The sequence below is a fragment of the Marmota flaviventris genome, chromosome 6, assembly GCF_047511675.1.
Source record: "Marmota flaviventris isolate mMarFla1 chromosome 6, mMarFla1.hap1, whole genome shotgun sequence".
Classification (NCBI taxonomy): domain Eukaryota; kingdom Metazoa; phylum Chordata; class Mammalia; order Rodentia; family Sciuridae; genus Marmota; species Marmota flaviventris.
In genome coordinates this window covers 75,132,439-75,155,640 of record NC_092503.1, presented here as the reverse complement: position 1 = coordinate 75,155,640, position 23,202 = coordinate 75,132,439, and the positions used below count along the sequence as shown (strand labels likewise).

Sequence of the window (23,202 nt, the reverse complement as noted above, 5' to 3'; positions counted from 1 at the left end):
TAATCCTGTAAGAAGATTCTCAGAGATAAGGCTGAGAAACTTTTGAATGCCAACAGAGACAATTCTTCAATTTTCCATCAAAATTTATTTTATTTTATTCTCTAACATCTCTACCATAGGTATTTTCATTCATCAATTTGCTGAGGACTGAATGGTGTTTGGCAGTTTTGTTGTGTATTCTTATTTTTTTTCTTCTTTATATGTACTCTTCCTCTCTCTTGTTTGTTTTACTGGATTCTCTTTCAACCTTTCCTCTAGCTAATAATCTCTGTCAGTTCCTCTTCCACTCTTCCTGTGGATTTTTACTTTTAGCTACTCTCCCCCTCCCTCATGAACATCACTTCCTACCCTATTTCTGTTCTCTCTTTATCCACCGTTTGAAATTATAAATGCTTTTAGCAAATTTAGTTTACATTGTAGACAATAATTGAACTCATCTTTCTATTCATTGTGAGAAAACAGGAGATGTCTTAATAGGAGCTATTAGATTTAAAACTGTATATTGTTTACACTCGGTATTGTTATTGGTCCCCCTGTAAAGGTGAGGTACTGAAAACCTTCAGGGACAATATAAGTCTACAGGTTAGAATCTGTACTGGCTCAGATCCTCACTAATAGATGGGGAAGACACACAAACAGTATGAAAATACAAGGGAACAAAGTGCCTCAAACAAAGATGCTCCAATAATAGAATCCACTGACAACACAGTGGAAGAAATGTCCAAGAAGAAGTTTAGACTGTACATGGTTAAACTGATCTGAGAAGTAAAGGATGGTTTAAGGAATGCAATCAAAGAGAAAATAAAGAAAGTGAAAAGTAAAGAGTTGTACTAGACAAAGGTACCAAAAACATGCATTGGAGAAAAAATAGCCTCTTCAACAAATGGTGCTAGGAAAACTGGAACTTCATATGCAACAAAATGGAATTAAACCCATATCTCTCACCATGCACAAAATTTAGCTCAAAATGGATCAAGGACCTAGGAATAAAACCAGAAACCCTGCATCTAACAGAAGAAAAAGTAGGCCCTAATCTCCATCATGTGGGATTAGGCCCCAACTTCCTTAATAAGACTTCTGTGGTGCAAGAATTAAAATCAAGAATCAATAAATGGGATGGACTCAAACTAAAAAGTTTCTTCTAAGCAAAAGAAACAATCTGTAGGGGAATAGAGAGCCTACATCTTGGGAGCAAATCTTTACCCCCCACACATCAGATAGAGCAATAATCTCTAGGGTATATAAAGAACTCATAAAGCTAAGCACCAAAAAAACAAATAACCCAATCAATAAATGGGCCAAGGACCTGAAGAGACACTTCTCAGAAGATGATGTACAATCAATCAACAAATATATGAAAAAAATGTTCATAATTGCTAGCAATTAGAGAAATGCAAATCAAAACTATTCTAAGATACCATCTCACTCCAGTCAGAATGGCAGCTATTACGAAGACAAACAACAATAAGTGTTAGTGAGGATGTGGAGAAAAAGGTACACACATACACTGCTGGGGGGACTACAAATTGGTGCAGCCAATATGGAAAGCAGTATGGAGATTACTTGGAAAACTGGGAATGATACCACCATTTGACCCAGCTATCCCCCTCCTTGATCTACACCAAAGGACTTAAAAACAACATACTACAGGGACATAGCCATATCAATGTTTATAGCAGCACAATTCACAGTAGTTAAACTGTGGAACCAAACTAGATGCCCTTCAATAGATGAATGGATAAAAAAAAAAAAAAAAAATGTGGCATATATACACAATGGAATATTACTCAGCATAAAAGAGAAAAAAATCATGGCATTTGCAGGTAAATGGATGGAGATGGAGAATATAATGCTAAGTGAAGTTAGCCAATCCAAAAAATAAAATAAAAATGCTGAATGTTTTCTCTCATATAGGGAGGCTGATTCATGGTGGGGTAGGGAGGGGGAGCATGGGAGGAACAGACGAAGTCTAGATAGGGAAGAGGGGTGGGAAGGGAAGGGAAGGGGCGGAAAGGGGCATGGGGTTAGAAATGATGGTGGAATGTGATGGACATTATTATCCAAAGTACATGTATGAAGGCACGAATTGGTGTGAATATACTTTGTATACAACCAAAGATATGAAAAATTGTGCTCTATATGTGTAATAAGAATTGTAATATATTTCATTGTCATATAAATAAGTAAATAAGCAAAACATAAGAAAACCTGCTAGGGTATTAGAAGTGTTTTATATTTTGACCTATGTTGTAGTTATATAGGTGGTCATATTTAAACTTCACATAACTGTACAATTACATGTTCTGTACTTTTCTGCAAATTGTATACCAATTTTTAAAGTGGACCCAAAGTACCTATTTTCCAGTATTGTGTGAATAAATGAGACAAAATCAATAACTGCTAATATTTAATGAGAGCACATCCTCTGTACTGAGCACCATTCTAAGCACTTTCCATTAATTCACTTAATTATCAAAATAACCACATCATGTAGGCACTACTATTATCCCTATTTTACAGATAAAGGGACTGTAACAGATATGTTAGATAACTTATCTGAATCAAATCCCACAGTCAAGCTTCATATTCAAAACTTTCAACCACAAAAATAAATTACCTCAACAATTAATGAAAACTCTTACCACAGTAACTGGGACAAATAAAATATTTCCAGTGTTAGCTATTATTACCATTATCATTATTAGGATTAACTTAAAATATTCCTTATTACAACTATAAATGGCCAATAAACAAATTATATATTTTTACCTATATTCTTAGTTTATTCCAACAGTATTATAAAGGTAAGAACATAAATTCACATACATAAAGTATGTTATTCTCCACTCCCCCCAAAAGGTCTGAAACTTATATCCGTTAATCCTTCCAGAGATAAGACTCATAATCTTAACTCATATTGAAAGAAAAATGTATATACTAAATAACAGTGAAAAATGTTTAGGAGCTAAGACTATACAAGAAAAAAATAATTTTAAAAAAGAGTATTACTTTAAGTTTAACCATGTAGAGTGAAGTTTCAAAACTCCATATGAAGTTCACATTTTGTTAATCAGTAGAAATTTTAAACTGAAAATCCCTTTTTTTACAGTTATTTCTAAAAATAAACTGGTGAAATTACCACTTATTTATTGAGCATATCTTTTTATTTCTTCTAATTCTACTGTTATGCCTCCAAAGATTTTTATCTACGTGTGTCTTACACACACACACACACACACACACACACAATTTTCTAATTTTTTCAGAATAGATGCACCTAGTACTCCCCTCTCCCAACTCTCTGAAGGGACCAGATTTTCTTATATAACTTTCCAGAGACAGTATAAGCATACTGTGTGTGTGTGTGTGTGTGTGTGTGTGTGTGAGAGAGAGATACGTGTATTACATGTATTTTAAAGGAAATCACCCATATGTGCTATATTTGATCTTAGCCAAAAGGCAAAGATGCAATCACACATATCACAAGAAGGCACTTTATATACACTGTTTTTTTTCCACCTTTTCAAATATTTTTCCTGGGAAAAGGGTACCAAACCATTCTGTTATTCAAAGACAGTTCTATGATATTTAAAATCACTTTTGCTGATTGTAGTAGTAACAAATAAGAAATACCAAAACTAAAAAAGGTATCCAAAACAAATTTCACTCATAAACTAACAACTGAGAGATAAGATTTATGTGTTCTTCCTTCTTTCTTTGCATATTATAAATACATGGTGGAGATCTGATGGTATGCAGATAAGAGGGCATCCTATAACTTCTTAACAACACATAAGGCTAGATGCTATGATTTCATAGGTTGGTGACCTCAGAATTCTTGTTCAACCTGCTCCTAATATATAGTTGTCCTACCTTGGAGATATACACTGACCCAGTTCCAAAAGAAGATGGGTAAGAATCTGGACAAAACAAAGTTCACCTTTTGTTCACACTAAACCTTCTAGTCTAGTAGGAATACATTCCACAAGACAGAAAGGTAGTACTTGTTTCTACTCTGTTTAAGGATCCCACTTCTCCCATACTCCTACAAGCAAATACAGCATTATCACAATCAAAACACATTTCTTAGTAAAATATCTATCACTATTTAACTCCAATTATTATTTAAGCCAGAATCAACAAAAAAGCAAAGGCAGTAGGGAAGAAACCCAATTTCAGTTCAGTCACAGAAAAAGGTTACCCTTAGAGCAAAATTAAGTTGCCCCATTCCTTGCGCATTCTTCCCTGCTACTATTCTTGGGCATCAACTACCGCAAGAAAAAGAGGTATAAATGGTTGCAGGCTTAAAATATCAGAGAAAACAGCAGAGATGTTTTAAAGTACAGTTCTCCCCGTCTGTCTACTGCATGGATGTCATTTCTTGAAATAGCAAAACGAAGCTTCGTTCAGGGGCAAAAACCTTTCGATCTCAAAATATCGACTGAATTTATCAATTTTAACTTTTCTGCATACCCCGCCTCCCCATCACCTTCACTCTGTCATGACTTCCTTTAGGAATATTCTAGGAATGTTGAAATTTTGTGCCATTGTGCTTACTGACTTCAAGTCAACAAATCTTTACCAACGTCTTATTTAACCAATAATACTGTGTAAAAAGTCTAAGCTGCCAAGTTGCGGGTCTGTGTACTACGCGATGTAGGCCAGGGGATTCTGCCTAAAGGAGCGGGCGCCTTGAACCCTCCTCAATCAGCTGACTGGACCGGACCGCCCTGGCACCATCTCAAATTCAACCAAGCACACAGATTTCGCTCTTTTGGAAAACACTGACGATGAAGGACTAAGTGCTGAGAAATGGGTGGAAAGAAGGTAAGCATCGGGGCCAGGTTGTTTAGGAAAGGATGTCTCGCGCAAAAGGCCACCAGAGCCCGCCCCGCCCGCACTTCCGGGCCCCGAGCTCGCTCTGGCCCGCGGCCTCGCAGCCGGCCCCAGCCCCAGCCCCGCAGCTGCGCGGCCCGGACGGCCTTCTGTAGGTCGTCAGCAGCTTCTGAAAGCCGCCGCCGCCAGGATCCGCGCTGCGGAAGTACCTGTTGAGAAGCACGGAGGCGGCACTGAGACAGAGCAGCAGGAAGCAGAAGAGAGGGTACTGGCGGCAGATCTCGCGTCCCACGTCCAGCCGCAGCCGCTGCCTCAGCTTCTCCCCCATCGTCCGCACCCAGGGCACCATCTCTGTCCGCTCAGCTGAGTCTTCGCCATCCGCTGGGGTCGAAGTGGAGGAGACCCCCATCGACCTCCCTTGTCCCCACCCCGCCCCCCGGCGGCGGACCCACATAGCCGCAGACCGGCGGACCGCCGCCCGCAGCTGCAGTAGCTCCAGGCCCCGCCCCGCGGCCCCCGCCGCGCGTGCGCGGCCCCCGCCCCCGCTGGCCAGAGAGAAGGCCGCACGGCGTGGCCGAGGTTGCCACCTTGCGCGAGGTCTCTCGCGTCCGGCCGCTTCGCCTCTGTGGCCGCAGCAGCACAGGACTCTCTAAGAGGTCGGAGTCCACGAGCCACCGGCCTTCTCCAGAAATCCAGGGGAAGCCTAGCACCCAGTAACCGTGTGTGCTGCGGAACAGAAAGAGAAGGTTGTGCCCAACCACAGTTGATACTACAGCCCCGGCAGCCTCCGGACGCTGCCTGCGGGACTCACGGTGCTCGCGAGGCCCCCTGGGAACTGTAGTCCGTCGCACGAGCCCGCGGGAGGGGCGGGAGCTGCTCGAGCCCCAGCCTCCCTGCAAGCTGCCTCGTTCTCTCTGCCTAGTGACTACTAGTAGGAGTTTGGGGCGACGCTCGGGCGAGAGGCGCCTCTGTCCTCATTTTAAAAAATGTGTAGAGATTGGAGTGAGGAGTGAAACATTCCTGGAACACGGGAGTCCAACCCTTCAGGCTGCCACCCCTGAGAGCGAGCATCTTTTGTGCACTTCACAGGCAAGGTGGAGCTCAATTCATGCTGCCCCAGGGCCTAACCAAAAATCCAAATGTTTGAAACAAAGGGTGTTGGCAAAGGTTAAATCCCTCTTTTAGAGTCGCATTTACTAATCAGTGCATTTTTAAGTTTTACTTTCCGTCTTCTCCGCAACTCTTGAGATGTATGGAGATTATCGTTATAATAGCTAAAATTTTGACGGCGCGCTAAGCACTTTGATTTACCCTTCACACATCCATCCCATGATGTAGTAACTCCAGTTTCAACCATTTTATAGTCACATTACTGAAGCAGTAATGATCTTGCTCAGTATACAGCTAGCAAAACCGGGATTCGAAGCTCTTATAACCCCAGACACGATGTTGTCATGCTGCCTGTTCTCCTACCCTCCAAAGTGAGGAGACACATTGATATTTAAAAACAAAACCCCTGATGTAGTTTCATGAATATTTGCCCATATTATTCCAAAAACATGGATCTTTAGTGATGCATTTTCTTTTTCAGAATGTACTCTCTACTGTTATTACTAAATATTTACGTTCATTGGTATTATGATTACATTCTCCATCATAGTTAATTTCTCATGTCTTTAGAAAATCAGCTAAATCAATTACTTTGTCAAAGGTTAAGAAAATTAGCATGATATATACTATCAAATTTCTTTGTATAGTGGTGGCACCAATTGCACAGTGCACATCCAAGTGTACATTTTACTGATCCTCTCACCTTTAGGTATTATTGTTTAACATCAAGAATATGCTTGTGTTGCATTTGTGATGGAACCACTTAAAAATCTTCCATGCAACATCTTTGAAACTCTTAAAACTTCTGTTTTGAGGTACATATTTAACATTAATTTCACTTATGTAAGGTTTTTACACTTACAACTCCTTGAACTGTCTATAACCCTCTCATTTATATGCACTTGCTAGGGCTATACTTCAGTAAAAAAAGTATGTTGAATTGATCAACAGTATATCAGGTTTCTGCTCTGGTCTTGAGTGCTTTATACTTGTTACTTTTATTAAATTTATGTTAAATTTTATTGTCTAAAATATTTGCTTCCTTAAAGGTTTATTCTGAAATTACTGTTAAACTTTTCACCAAGCAAAGATACATTATAGACAAACTGTTTTTCATTTTGGTCAATTTAGACATCTCTACAATGTCCAACTGACAGGCTGCTTTCCCATATTTCTTGGCAGAAGCCATCAGAATAAGCTAACTGGACAATAATTTAAACTTCCATATTCTTATGTTTGGAAGAGTAATGGATTTCTGCCGTAAGAAAATTATTTTATCCTTTGGTAATACTGGGGATTGAAACCAGGGCCTTGCACAGGTTATTCAGATGCTTTCCCAGAGCTATATTCCCAACTCTGAAGAAAATCCTAAGTCTACACCTAAAGCAAGACAGATAAAATCTTGTTGCTACAGACATCTAATAACAAACACTTCGTTAAATGTTTTTTAGTGTTCACTTTTACATTCACATACAGAGCTTGAAATTTTCTTCCAACCTTGTGTTAAGTTTTTAACTTCTAGAGAGGATAGGGACTATCCACAGCAAATCTTGGTTCTGAAACCAGCTCCATCTCCTATTAACAAATGTCATTAAGCAGTTAATTTGATCTATCTCAGCCCTTGCATTCTTCATAAAGCTATGGGGAAGATTAAATTGGATAGAAAATGCCTAGTAGATACCTTTGTACAATGCTTAATAAGAAAACATTTGAGTTTATGAACATGACGACTCAATTAGCTTTTATTGGAATGAAAATAACCTAAAATAAAAATGACATGAACTCAAAGGTATTAAGACAATTTATAGAAAATTGAGGTCCTCAGATATTGTCTGCTCTAAAATTCTAGACCTGCACAGTCCACTACAGTAGCTACCAGCCACATGGGGATATTGAGTACTTGAAATGTGGTTCGTAAATGCGTAAATACACATTAGCCTTCAAGACTTAGCATGAATAGTTTCCACAAATGTGATTATATAGTAACTTTTGGAAATGGGATAAAAAATATTTACTTTGGAACAGCTAGAAAATTAAAATTATGTTAGCTTATATTAATTATATTTCTCTTGGTCCTGCTCTAGGCTGTTAGCTGTGTAGAGCTAGTACAATTGTGTAAATCTGATAAATGCTGTAATTATGTGTGTGTATGTGTGTGTACATATGATGCATTCATCTAAATGGCTCATAGACATCAACTGCAATCCAATATGTCCATTATTTTAATGAATATTTATTGAATGGCAAATAAGTGTAAGGCACTGTGCTAGATGTGGTGAAAGATACAATGAATTTAGATGCATTTCTGACCTCCGAAGGCTTACAATCTAGTGGAGACAAGTCATACATAGAAATACTGTAAAATACAGGGCAAATTATAAAGGCTGTAACTGAGTCTTTTTTTAATGGCAGATATTGGGGAAATTTTCAGCTGGTGATGATCTGGAAAGGACTGTGGGAAGATAGTAATTTGAGCAAAGAATGGGACTTATCTCTTTCACTTAATTTTCAGAAGTTAAGTGGCAGTAAAGTATCTGAAATATTTCCACCTAATTTAACCCATCCCGCCAGCAATCTGCACAAATTGCTTTTTATGTTGGCACAAGAATTTGAAAGGTACTGTTGAGTACCTGAATCCCCATAATTATACTACTTAATTTTGATGGCCTGAATGTAAATCACATTTTAACATGTTGAGGTCCATTATTTGTATGGCATGGATGTAAGATGAAAAGAAGTGATTACATACACTATCCCTACAAACCATTTCAGTCCTTCCCTTCCAGCTGCTTCCCTAATTTGGAACATGCTCTTCTATCACAGGAGTGTGCCCTGGTTCCCCACCCACCCCCATCTCAAGTAATCAAGGTCCATAATTTACCTTTTGTGGCATTCTTATTATTTTTTATAGCCTTAATTTTACACTTCATAACACTCTTTCCTCCCTGCATCCTATCAACCTCTGGATATAACACCTGTGAAAAAGGTCATTAAACTGACTGCAAGTATTGTCCCTTTCCTTCATTTTCAAAAAGGAACTTGTTTAAATGTATGTAATTCAAGGAAGATATATTATGGATTTTTATAGTAGAGCTCTGAGATGTTTAAAATGAAAATGTTATTTTCACATTTAACCCTCTTATTTTTGTAGCCCAGAAGTAAAACCTCCATTAGGAAGATATGAAGAACATTACAGAACCAGTGGCTCAAGTAGATACTCCCTGGGTAAAAGCTGTTACTACTATGAAGTTCTGTGTGATCTTATTATCTTAGCACCAAAAAAAGAAAGAGTAAGTAATTCTGAGTTATATAGACAGCTAGACTGTCAAACCTCACTTTCACGGAAGTAGATGTTGTTCCTAATTTCAGAAAATTTAATTGTCAGTATATGCCTGGCAACTAAAAATATACTCACCTGTTTATAAATATCAGATTGGGAAAGGCACTTATAATCTATCACAAACATAATCTATCACAAACATTATCTGTACAAAGTGGCCAATGCTTTTGTGTAAATAAGGAAAACACCCCATCTGTTTGGTAGACAGTGGCTTCTTTTTAGATAAAGAAAAATGTTCAAAACTCTAAATGTTAAACTATAGATTTCATCTTACTTCAGTAACTCCTGAAAATATTTTAGAAAGGCTTTGCAATGCTTTCTTTTCTCACTAGCTACTTAATAAAATACAAAAATTAAAGCACCTATAAAACACCTCGCACCTGGATATAGCTGAGAATTGTGAGGTTTAACTCACGGAAAACATTCCAAACAGTCTGAATTTTGAGCATTATCAGAAAGTCATATGGCCTAAGTATTCAAGGTAATTTAGAATTCTATCTCCAGATGTTCAGAAGGTAGTTATATCACTTCCATTTTAATTTAAAAAAAAAAAAACTAACTAATCCAAACCTAAATCTATTTAAATCTTTGTGGCCTCTGCCAAGGTCCATAGCTTTTGTCCCATTATATAAAGCAACATATGAAACTATCATGGCAAAGTTGGTGAAGACTGTGGTTACCACATTCACAGCCAGAAAATGAATTAGAAGGGTAGCAGTAATAATTTAAATGACTCTAAAGATTATTCTTGCAAGTCACATGTTGCCAGATGTCTCAAAACTATGGCTTTGCCCACAACTTTAAGCAGTTTTATATATAGAATTCCAACATCAAAAATGTGAGGTGAACCAAAGAAAGACAAGGCAATCAGTTTGCTCAGACAATATTATTGGAAGATAATGCTATAAGATTAACTAGGGTCAAATTCTAACTTTTACATTACATAGCAGCTTACATTTTATAATAGTGCTATTACAGACTTTAGAACTAGATGTCCAAAGCCAGTATAATTAAATTGCTATTTAAGAAATCTGGTTTTCAGGAGCCATTCAACATATTTATAAATTAGAAATTCAGCCAGATCTTGAATGGGTAGGACTTGGATAGCACATTTCAGGACTATTCAGTAAAGGTGAATGATTAACTGACAGGACATAAATGCTGACAGAGAGCACTCCAATGTACAGCAGGCAGCTGAAATGCAGAACTGCAAATCCTGACATTAAGAGTGCACTTAGAGGTAATGTGAAGCTGTAATAAGATGGGATCAAGGAGGCAACTAGAGAAATAAGGACAGATAAGAACAGAGTGGTAGGAGGATAGTCAAACAAGTGCCGAAGAGATTTTTGAAAAAGGCTATCATTCTATATAACAAATGTCCAGAGAGATTAAGTAATTTAACGAACGACAGGATACTGGTATCTTGTGAACAGTTGTTAAAAACATGGGTGAGCAGGGCATGGTGGCACACGCCTGTAATCCCAGCAGGAGAACCAAGAGTTCAAAGCCAGCCTCAGCTACTGTGAGGCACTCAGCAACTCAGTGAGACCCCATCTCTAAATAAAATACAAAACTGGTGCTTGGGGGAAAAAAAAAAAGATGGGTGAGGGCTAGAAATATGGCTCAATAGGACATCAAGCATGTGGCCCTGGATTCAATCCTCAATAACATGATCCTCCCACACCCCCAAAAAAATTAGTGATGAGGAAAACCCACTTAAAGGGAATGATTTTAAAACCACCAACCTTACCAGAAAAGAGTACAATAAAACACTTTATTCTGACACGTAATTATGTGGATTTCAACCTACAGTTTATTGTGGTGGAATAGGGAGGAGAATCACTGGTACTCAGAAATAATACCTATGAAATATCGGATTATATGCTGATTTTTAAAGAACATGTTAATTAACAATATAGGCAAGGTCAGTTTAGAAGTTAGACTGCCTTGTATTTCTTGATCAGGTTCCTTAATACATTAGCAGTATATTACATGAGAATTAATTTGCCTAAAATTTCAAGAGAGACTTGAAATAAACACGTTGGCAGGCCTGGCATGGTAGCACATGCCTGTAATCCCAGATAATCTAGAGGCAGGTTAGCAGGTTCGAGGCCAACCTGGGTAACTTAGCAAGACCCTGTCTCAAAATTTAAAAATTAAAAAGGAGTAGGCTGTGGCTCAGTGGAAGAGTTCTGGCCTACCATATGCAAGGCCCTGGGTCTAATCCCCAGTACCAAAACAACAATGCAAAAACACAAAGCACCACTATTTCCAAATTTTAAATTACTACCACAAAAGCATGTTAGTTGACATCTACATAACTCATGCTGACTCCCAACTAGTACATTAACACAATAATTTAGGGAACCTGGAAATAACTTTGAAATAATGCTCTGTGAATTATGAAAGGTTGATAATGCTCATTACAGGTTTCAGTATTATTTGAACTGTAAAAGAAATATTACCCTACTTTTTCCTCAGAGTACAGATATCAAAATAATATACCAGAAATGTTCTTACATGTAAGTCATTACAAAATGAATAAAAAACTTAATGCAAGATTTCTTACATTTTGTGGAAATAAGCCTTCACTACAAAAGCATTAAGAAAAATATCAGCATAAAACACAGGTTTATCTCATATGTTGAAAGCTAGAAAAATAATAAACTTAATATAATCATCGTTGTGTGGGTAAGGAAACTCCAGTCCAGAGGTTAAATATGTGTACGAAGTTGTTTCCATTAACTGATTAGGAAAAAATGTTGTTTTCATCTAGAAATATTGAAGAGGGAAATATCTATATTATATTAAAACATGCTTTTTTTACTTCAACAACCTATACCTAATTATGTGAAAAATGAATATGCAAGTTTAACCATTCTGAGAGGGAAATCCCTAACAATGAGAAACATTGCAAAACTAGTGTTAACTGTCCATCAATTTTAATTGAAAGATCCAGGTCTACTGTTTGAGATGATTTATTTTCTTCTTTAGTTTCTTGGTATGTTTCTATGACTAGATGTACATATGAACACGTGTGTATGTGATAGGCCAGACACTATTATCATCGTAAAAGCCAAGATTTGGGGCACCCAAATACCTTGAAAGTCAGTTTCTTCTTTAATAACCGCCAAGTTTAATACCACAAAACCTAAATAAAAACTAATGTTTTACTGCTTGGAAGAGGTCTTTAAGTACGGACAAAATGCCCCCAGGTGTTTGTCTTGCCTTTATGTAGAAAAATTTGAAGACCTGGACTCCTTAATCGTCAAAGAAAGAACATACAACAACATAAAATATATTCCACAAGAGGATAAACATGGACTCTCACCAAATCTCAGAACATCAAATCTGGAGAGCAGATTTGAGAGATTCCTGCCACCAAAAGGAATTAAGTTTCTTTACCTAGTAAAATAAGACATGCATGTAAACTACTAAAACGGGATGGGGTGGGGATGGGGGAATTCCCAGTGATTTCTGAAACCTCCAAAAATGTCATTTTCCTGAAGCTACCATACTATTCCCAAAGATGCCTTTCAAAATAACTGCTTTCCTCAGTCAAGAATGTCACATGTACTATTGTTCACAAGTCCTCTATGTACTGTTTTGGTATGCTTGGTGCTATTTTCAAGTAAGACTTATTTGGTCTTTTCCCTAGATTATGCTAAATAAGCAGTGATATAAATATGATAATACAGCTCTAAGATCATTTTCCTCCAAATTATTATGTGTACTATATTATTTCACAACTCAGTTCCATTTAAAACTAGCATTTTTTATACTAAATAGCATAATTTAGGTACATAAGATAAAATATATATTTCATCATACATAAGCAGAGAAAATGAGACTCCAAATTGACTTGGTACTCAGGGTTACAAAGAACGAGATATGTTCCACAAGAAGGGTAAGTGGAAAAGAAAAGGAAAGATCTCCGGTTTATACAAGTGAAGGAGAGCTAAAAATAAAGCTTGTTAGTCCTCATGTTCTCACAGAACTTGAAGCCAGCCACCTCAGGGGATAAGTCCAGTAACATCAGACTATTATCAATATCCTTTCATAATAAAAATAAAGAACCACCAGACAGGAGAAAAATCAGAAATACAAAAAAAAAAAAGGGAAGAAAGAAAATAATCAACGTGAACTCCATTTCAACCCATCGGATCAGAAACTGGTTTTTTTGTTTTGTTTTTTGTCTTTTCTTTGCTAGAACTGAGGATCAAACCCAGGACTTTGCACAAGTGAGGCAATGCTTAACCACTGAGTGCTAACTTTTAAAACAATCTCTAGCATTCAACAGTAATCAACTCTTGAGCCCAAGAGACTTTAGGGCTGTAGTGTACTTTCCCAAAGATCAGAAACTAACAGGTTGCACTTGATGAACAGTAGTGAGACTGTGCCTGTGAAACAGCCACTGAACTCTAACCAGGGCGACATAATGAGAGAACTACTCTCTTAAAAAATGGGGTGGGGAGGACAGACAGTGCATATAAAAAAGAACTACTGTTTTGCTTAGGTTTAAAACCCCTACATGCACTGAAAAATAATTTTTTATGAAATACAAAAAGCTAGCAATAGACTAGAAAAAGTTTTTTAAAAACCAGAATAAATCCAGTCCGACTTTTTCAATCCAAGCTCAAAAGACAAGGGGAAAAAATATTAAAAGCAAAATTCTCTAGAGCTCAACACTTAAAAGCAAATAAATGAAGACTCACACAGACTTGTCTCATGAAATGGTAGAAACCAAATAAAAAAGGGGAAAATATCTTTAACAGTTTCAAAAGAAAAAAGCAGATTACCTACAAAGTAATAACTGTGCTCACAGATTTACCAACACTATACACTACGAACAATGGTGTAATGCCTCCAAAGTTCTGATGGGAAAATAACATTGTAGCCAGAATCCCTTCTGAACTTTCAATCAAGAGCAAGAGTTAAGTTAAGCATGGTGGTCACATCTGTAATCCCAATGATTTTGGAGGCTTATGCAGTTCAAGGCCAGGCTGGGCAACTTGGCAAGACCCTGTTCTCAAAATTTTAAAGGATTGCAGGGCTGGGGGTGTTGGGAGGGACTCGGGTAGAGCTGTCCTAAATTCAACCTCCAGTACTGTACGTACGTATCGTACATACATGAATGAATGAATGAATAAATAAATAAATAAAGGCTGCGACAGACATTTCCCAGTAGGCATCAATGTAGTTTACAGTTCATACGACTTTTCTGAAAACATTGTCAGAAAAGGCAAAAATGTAGATCTAAAAGCAAGCTACAGAATATAACAAATAGTGGAATTCAGCAATGCAATGGAAAAAAGTATGAGTCATATGCAGATTACAGCATTAAGCAAGATAAGTACAGTAATAACTCAGCAAAGTTTTTCTTCTGGTTAACAAAATATAGGTAATGAGAAATTCACGAAAAAAGATCAAAGTCGTGGTTCAATTTTACTAATAGCATGAATACAGGCACGACAGATATAAAGAGAATTAATTTTGTCTGTACCTTAGAATTTTGCCCTCAGAAAGATGTGGATCTGTGGCAAAATGATGTACATTATGCATTAGGTTATGTTCTATCTTTAGCATAGGGGCTGGGCATGAAAGAATTAATCTTAATACACTTAAGAACAGTGAAAAAAGCTAACAGGAATTGGGAGATGAAGGAAAAGAAAAATAGTCTATACCTTTTCCTTATTTTACTGTAAGGAGCAAAGCAGAGGCTTAAGTGTATTTCAAGTAGTAAATGTAACATTGAGTTTTAAATGGGCAAAAGAAAACAGTATTAACGCAAGGTAGTTCTTTACAAGGGGGTGAATAAAATGCTGCTTAAACTTACCCATTGTAAGAGATGGCAAAGGTAACCACTAGAACTAGAGGAGTCATCTCTGGGAGTAGACTGGGACGTGTTCAGTTATAGGGTTTAACATTTTAAAAATATTATCTATGGGGCAAGGTACGTATCTCAATGGCAGAATAAAGGCTCAGTGAGATTCTGTTCCAATCCCCAGCAACAAAAAGAAAAAAAAAAATACTAACAAGTTAAAAAGTCAATTTAAAAATATATAAGCGTAAAACCACCTTTACTTACCACTACTCAAACATATGGTAGTGAGACAACTTAAATTCAGACCCTTCCTTTTCTGATAATTGAACTTCAACTTCTACCAATTGGTAGATAAATGAGACTACTTATGTTAAGCATTTATACTATTATTTTAAAATATAGGAAGCAGTGTGAAATTACTTAGAAATACCTGTCTTTGAGACATCAGTTATCTAGCATGAATAATTTTCTTGGTATTACTTATCTTCTCATCTTCAAATTGCTACTTGAAAGACCCTTATAAAAAACTTTACAGTCAAAACCAACTAGACTTTCTTAATCAGCAAAATAAAAATTCAATCTTGAACTATCAAAATTCAATCCTGAACTATCACTTCCTTATAGAAATATAGATGGAGGTTTGTATATCAATACAAATTGCTCAGCAGCATGCAATTATACTATCTACACATGAAAGAAAATTGATGGGCTGGATTTCCTGAGATCCACTGCGTAAGCTGACTTATGGAACACCTTTTTCTCTAATTTTGAATAAGGAAAATGAAAATTTGTAACTTACACACGAGGTATTAACGATAAACTAACAAAGTTGTGTATAAATCACAAAACTGAAATGGAGATTTTCTGTCTTTAAGACTTTGTGCTAATTTTAAAGACATTCCTTGTTGCAAAATAAGTGGTTCTACAAATTATGTCACTTAATTTAGCAAGTAAACTTAATTTCTACCAAACTTAAAAAAAAAGTATTTAAGAGTATTTTTAATTGCCTGCTTAGCACCATTAATTCAGGTTCCCTGCTTTCAAAGAGCTTTCATTCTAAAGGCAAAAAAAAAAAGTATGATGGTGGTGTGTAACTTAAACAGGGCTGATCAAAAATTAGAATCTAATCCAACCTGAATATCTTTTGCTGTGCCCCTTTCTTTATGCACTCCTCTCAATTCTATGTATAAACAAACATGAAGTCCAGTTGGTTGCTTTGCTTAGAAGAAACTGCACTTGTCCTTAATGATATTGTAGGATTCCTAAAAATTCCATGTCTGCAAACATATGTGCATTTTTACTTTAAGAAAAAAAGCAAAGGTGGTATGAATTAAATGTCAAAATTATACTGTAGGAACTGGAGTGTGCAGTGGTAGAGCACTTGGCTAGCATGTGTGAGGCACTGGGTTCAACCCTCAACACCATTAAAGGTACTGTGTCCATCTACAACTAAAAAAATTTTTTTAAAAACTACACTGTATTACATACACGTGGTTAAGTGTATTCTACCAATTTTCATAAAGAACTTTTTGGCGTACTGTTCATTTTCAATTCTTATCAGAGCATATTTCAAATATGAAATACACTGAAAAAAAAAGTTCATATGCTTTCTTAATTTTTCAAATAAGTCAAAGCAATTTTAGGGGTCTAATCACTGAACCTTCCAATTAGAGCAATCAATAGGGATAATATTAAAGATATTCTCTCTTAAATATTAGTCTTTGCTGGGTCATTGTTCCCTCTGCAACTTAGTGAGACCCTTTCTCAAAAAAAGGCTATGGATGTAGCTCAAAGCTTGTCTAGCCATGTGTAAGGCCTTCGATTAAACTCCCAGTCCCACATACACATTTTAAAAAGTCGTAAAAGTTTTAGCCAGAATAAAGCACCTAGCTCTAGCAATTTTGCTTTCAAATGATACAGTATGTGTGTTACACAATCCCGTGATTATTCAAACTTCACCTCATTTCAAGTTAATATCACTAAGCCTGCCTGTGAGGCATGTCTATGGTTGTGGCAACACAGGAGGGTGGGACATTGCATGTAGGCTAGTCTGTGCAACTTTAAAGGGACCCGATCTCAAAATTTTAAAAAGGGCTTAGGATGTAGAACGTGGTAGAATAGCATCTCTGGGTTCAATCCCCAGAACCCGAAATATGAAAGAACCAAAAATTAAAAGTTATGATGATACCACAGGACGTGACAGTGGAACCCTCTATTAAGACCCAATTTTTATCATGTGCAATATATACAAAACTCTTTTCTACAAATTAGATATTGTCAATAAGCTCTAGTTAATTCTGTGATCTATATTAGTGGTTTGTCCATCCCAAACCCTTTGTCTTTTGGCCCTGAAAAAAACTAAAAACTGGCTTTAGTTCATAAATGGTATCGATTTCCTTCAGGCATTCTACAATTTTCTCCAAAACAAGGTGAAAGTGTCAATCATCTTTTCAGAATATAACTGAAAACCTAAGAAATAAATAATTCATGAACATCATAGATCTGTACTGATCTTAACGGTTCCCCTTAAATTAGAACTTGTTTTAAAAGTACTTTTTAGGTAAAAACACTAATTTCCAAAATGACTTATTAGGACTTCTTCCATACTCATAAAAAATCTTATTCAAACTCCCATGAACTTTCCAAAATGATCGAAACTTGTTTATACCAATATAAATTTTAGAAAACCTAAATAGAAACTAAACTCTAATTTAAATGACAAATTTCACGTGGTTCTAATGAAATGACCAAAACAATTTCTATATTCCCCTCAACCACCACCACCAAGTAATCCTAGGGGTATGAGTTAAAACCCCTAAAAATATTTACAAGTCCCCCAACATTCACAATTTGTCAGTTTAACTTAACAAGGACATTTTAAGCTGAATTCACTTACCTAACCTAATTTGCAGTTATAGAAAAGATTATTTGTTTCTTGTCTTCTAAATTATTCGAAACCTAAATCTCATTTTCACATCTTCAATGAATTTTGCCAGGGGTAAGACTAGAGAATGCAATAGTACAAGATGCTGAAGCACGTTCCCAGAGAGGTAAACCAAATCACCATTAGGTTCAACAAATCCAAAGGCATGTCCGTGACCACAGAACATTTCCATCAACAATTAAAATTAAGTGAAGACCAGCCCAATACATTTATTCTATGCATCTCCCAGTCATGTGCTTTCAATTGGGGTTATCCTGGAGAATTTGTATTTACCATTGGCTACTTTGAATGTATGCATGATCAAAAGGCGACAGATCTCTAAAGATTCCAAGTGTCTATTTAAAAGCTGTTAAGTGAAAAATGATGAAATGGAGGACACTCACAATAATTCTTGGACTCCTGGAGGTCCTAAGACATGCTACAAAAATAGGTCTTTATTCTTAGGAAAATATAGTCAGAGCTAGCTTCCTTATGCTATACATAAAATCTTAACATCAGAGGCAGTACAGATAGTACAGATAGTTTTTTAACTGATCTCCAAACAAGCACAAACCCACTACTTTGAAAAAAACAGGTAATTTGAGGTTTTTGGCAAAAGACAGTACTTCACACATCTAATCCAAATCAAAGAGCCTGCAGACAGTTTTCAGTGAGATGAAAGGAATGAAATAAATATAAATTCTATGGATAAATAAATGTAAAAGAATTTAAATAAACTAACAGAACTAATCATTTTTTTAAATTAAAATACTAGTCAGGTACAAGCTTTTGTTTCTCAATGCCAGACTTCTAAATGTTTATCAGACTACTGTTAAGAAGAACCTAATCTTAGACCCAGAGTGTTAGTAATAATACTGGTTTGCATTTGCAAAAAAAAGATTGTTTTCCCAACTGAATGCTCCTCATCTTGAAAAATATTTTAGGTGTATTACTGAAGGCAGACTGTGGTGCTAATATATTTTATGTCCTAAGTACTTTTAAAAAGTGACAGACCACAAAAGTCCATCTACTAATTTGCCCAGTTAAAAAAATGTCTGAGCAATGGTTCATAATTAGCATCTTAAAGTAGTGGCATGCCCTGTTGAGTGGTATGATTACTGAGTAAATACTACACCTTAAATTCCATCCTCACAAGTCTGTTTCTTTTGTGTATCATAAAGTTCTGTATTCATTAATTTTGTACCCACCACTGAATCCTATAGTCAGATAAAAACTTTGTGGTATACATAACTGGGGAGAAAACGGACATGGTGGGTATTTTTAGAAGTTTTAAGAACCTGAGCAACTGTTTTTTCTAGAATTAGCTCTTATCTAATACATGAAGCCCTTCTACTTTTTAATTTCTCCCCAGAAATAGACTATATGTCATATTCTGTAATAACAGGGTGGTATTTTGTTGTTTCTGTTTGATTTTTGGCTTAGCAGTCAAAAAGCTATACTAAATGTCAATTTTGCCCACGTAGTTGAATGTTCATCCTATTAAATGTCTTCTCAAATATCTTCTATACAACTGAAAAACCCAGATACCCCATCAATCCATTTCTATGTTCCTAATTTATCGTGAGAAAAATGTTTACATTTTAAGTAATATCTGCAATAATCAGTGAAAAATTCTCATGACACTACAACTGCCATCATAGGTATACAATACCTGTTTCTATGCTAATTCTCCCTTCACTTTTAACATCTGATTCAGTAACAACAGCTAAAAATCTTCTACAAAATGCATGCTTAGGAGAATACAAATAAACACAATTTTCTCACAAAGCAATTTTCTGAAAACTGATAAATTAAATTTATGATCATTTTGATTGCCAAGTAGTCTGCAGAAACAAAATCTTGCGTCTGTTTTCGTTAGGAAACTCAAATTTTCTTTTTTAACAATCAGAATACTTTAAGGATACACTTTTCACCCCAAGGAAGGGACTTTACTGTTGGATTTAAGACCCATTCCTTGACAATATATACACAAAATTTTAACTTGTCATTTGTCCATTCTTTGAAGCTGTCAAAGCCAAGAACCCATAAACAAATCACAAATAGCAATAACCTACATTAGTTAACATTCCCCCTTTTAACATGTTGACATTTTTACTAAAGGATTAGTTATTTTTGCATTTCCATTTCTCATATCCCATGACATTCCATATAAATTGCATTATTGCTTTATAGGCCACACAACATTCAAAATTATGTTTATATGCATTGCCTGTTTTCCTTGATCTCTGATAAGTTTGATACTGATTTTACTACAGAAATTTAAGTTTGAAAAATACCACAGTTAGTATTTCTTCTCAGAACTTAATTGTTCACATCACTAATCACTACATGCATATTTAGCTCTGATTATATTGCTCAAAAACTGCACCCATTATCAGAACAGTGCAAATGATATTTAATTTTAAAAGTAATTATAATGGCTTGAATTCAAAGTTATTCAAATGAACACTGTCAAGTAATTTCACTTGAGTGTGTATACATTTCATCACCACTGTTTACATTAGCCTTAAGGATAACCATCAATGCTTCACAATTTCTTTATATCAGTTTTCCCTCCCAAGTCCCCAAACTAAGAATGCCAAATATAGTCTTGGAAACCCATAGAGCTCCATATTTTAATATTTTCTTAAAGAACACATTTGTGAACTCACAAAAATGTTCATCTTTAAACTTTGACAATGCAATTCTTACTTAAAAATCAAACAAACCTGTCCTAAAATCCCAACAAATAATTCTGAGAATTAACTTAAACACCTTGACAGTGTCCCTTAAAAATGGTATGACAGTTAAGTGCCAATAGGCATGGCAATGACCTCTTGGATGGGATTATTTAATTCCTTGGATCTGGGAAATACCAGCACCAAGGATTACACTGAGATTCAATTTTACTGAAGGCTACATTTAGTTTACCCACTTTCCACAACCTATTATATACTCATTATGTTAGAATGAAATGTAAATGTTCTGTGTAGCCCTCAAACTTACACTAAGATTTGAGAGATGTACTTTAAAAAAGCACGGGGTAATATATAAAATCAGTGGCAGAAAGTTTCATTAAGCACCAGGAACAAATTTTTGTCACCCCATACTCATTTTGTAGGTAAGTTTCAATAACCGGCAAGGCACATTTACATATATTCCAATGAATACTTATTGACAAATTTTAAATTACACTCTATGTCCCAGCTATCCCAGTAACTGACATACAACATACTAAAATGGTTTATTAAGGTAACAAAAAAACCAATTAATGTGAAACATACAGGCTATTGGCAACCACTATTCTAAAATTATGTAAGTACAAATAAACATACTGAAATGTGTGCAATTCTAAGTTTTTAAACCAGAAGATTTCTATACTAACACACATTTATATTAATGACACATAAAAAAAATAAAAACTTTATTACAAAAATAAGTTACACTCGCCTCCAGCTTACAGTATAAAACAATTTTATTTGCAGGAATGCAAAATGATTGTTTGCCATGAGCATTTTGAACATATGACATGTCTAATTTTCTTGTTAAATTTGCATTTACTGGGGAACTGGTGTGTATAAAACCTTAATTAAGTATAAGCTCTGATCTTCATCGTGGTGCCTTATTGGGTATGTGATATAACTGCAGTATCCCTTTGGGGAAGGGGAAAAGGGATTTCTTTATACCAAGTCCTAATTAAACTATAATTTTACTTTTGACTTTTAAGCTATCAACTTAGGACTTGGCCAAAAATTTTTTGAGGGTGATTCAATAGAGGATGCTTCACCACTGAACACTCACTGTCATCAAGGTGCTTTAGAAAATTAAAAACATAGCACAAATGATTGTACTCTACTCTACAAGTTATCATGACCTGCATAAGAAATGGAAAGCTGATTCACATTTTTACAGTGATCAGCAGTAAGAAATGCACTAATGAAACATACCTTTTACCTAAAAAGCTAAACTACAGCCATATACTAATTTCTATGATTTATGAAAAACTTCAAAATATCCAAATGTCAGGCTTTGCTGTACAATTGTCAGTTTTAGTCTGACTTTTTATAAAGGGACACTGCAGTATTTAGTACAAGTTCGGATGCACTTTTTTTGAACATCTGATGTCTTACAAAAGTAACATCTTGCTAAACTATTATACATCCAAATAACTACAATATCTGAAGAAGCAAGGCTGCTTTTTCAGCCACAAAATACGACAAAAGCAAGGCCTGTTATGATGGTCATGAGGAAGTCTTACAAGCCTCTGAAACTAAAGGCAACTAAGAATGTTACATTTGGTATATTAAAATCTTACCCTCATATCATATTTAACAAGCCTTGCTTTTATCTACAAAGATTTTCTATGTACAGTACAGACAGGGTATAGTTCAATCCTCTGCTACTGAGGTAGTTAACCAACCCTTTAAAAAAGGTTCTGAAAAGAACCACTATCTGGAATGCCTGACTAACCAGCTCTGATGATTACACCTGAAACTGCATATCTGAACACAATTCAAAAGTGATTACTATAAAAAAGATATAGACAATCATGATTAACCTTGGTGAGCAGAAATAAAATTTAAGGATGCCAACAGTGGCATTCATCTATACCACTGCAATAAAATTTAAATGCACAAATTCAAGAGAATATTTCAGAATACCACTGCTGGGATCCTTAACATAAAAAAACAGGGGAAAAATCTACTTAGAGCAGATTTTTTAAAGAGAAGAACTTTATTCTTTATTAAGATACCATGCTAGAAGTTATGAAGGATTTCTGTTGGAACACATTTGGAAAATAGATAGCTTTAGTTTAATAACTTGCACTGCAGAGAAAATTGTTAAAGAAATTCATATCAAAGTCCAAGTATTAGTTCAATGTCCCGTATTTGATTCCATGATCTTCATAGGAAGGTCTTCTGCAATAGAATATGCTCCTATACAGCCGAGATATTTAAGGTTGCTTGATTTCCTTACCATTACTCCACTGCAAGCTTCTGGTGTAATCCCACATAGCAAGTCAGTCTTCATTGTAACAGGTCAGGACCGGCCTCGACCCCTTTTCCCTGCTAGCCAGGTAACAAAAGGAATCAGTTAGATAAATCATTTTAAAATTAATTATGTGTACATACATAATGATAACATTTAAAAATAAGAAAAGCTTTAACA

At 35.8% G+C, this 23,202-nt stretch overlaps 2 protein-coding genes across 6 annotated transcripts in view; both read right to left on the bottom strand.

The window, feature by feature from the left end:
* The window catches only part of Snx14 (sorting nexin 14), a 97,621-nt gene extending 92,323 nt beyond the window's left edge, over positions 1–5,298 (bottom strand). For 2 of the 4 annotated variants that reach the window (XM_027928106.3, XM_027928107.3), the window contains exon 1: positions 5,046–5,298. In XM_027928106.3, coding sequence (XP_027783907.2) covers positions 5,046–5,290 — 245 coding nt within the window. In that variant the 5' untranslated portion in view covers positions 5,291–5,298. The remainder of the gene's footprint in view (positions 1–5,045) is intronic. The other 2 variants (XM_027928108.3, XM_027928109.3) reach the window with 1 other exon arrangement.
* A 15,960-nt stretch (positions 5,299–21,258) lies between these two features.
* Syncrip (synaptotagmin binding cytoplasmic RNA interacting protein) overlaps positions 21,259–23,202 on the bottom strand; it is a 27,330-nt gene continuing 25,386 nt past the window's right edge. Inside the window, exon 12 of one of the 2 annotated variants that reach the window (XM_071613225.1) lies at positions 21,259–23,102. In XM_071613225.1, coding sequence (XP_071469326.1) covers positions 23,061–23,102 — 42 coding nt within the window. In that variant the 3' untranslated portion in view covers positions 21,259–23,060. The remainder of the gene's footprint in view (positions 23,103–23,202) is intronic. The other variant, XM_071613226.1, reaches the window with a different exon arrangement.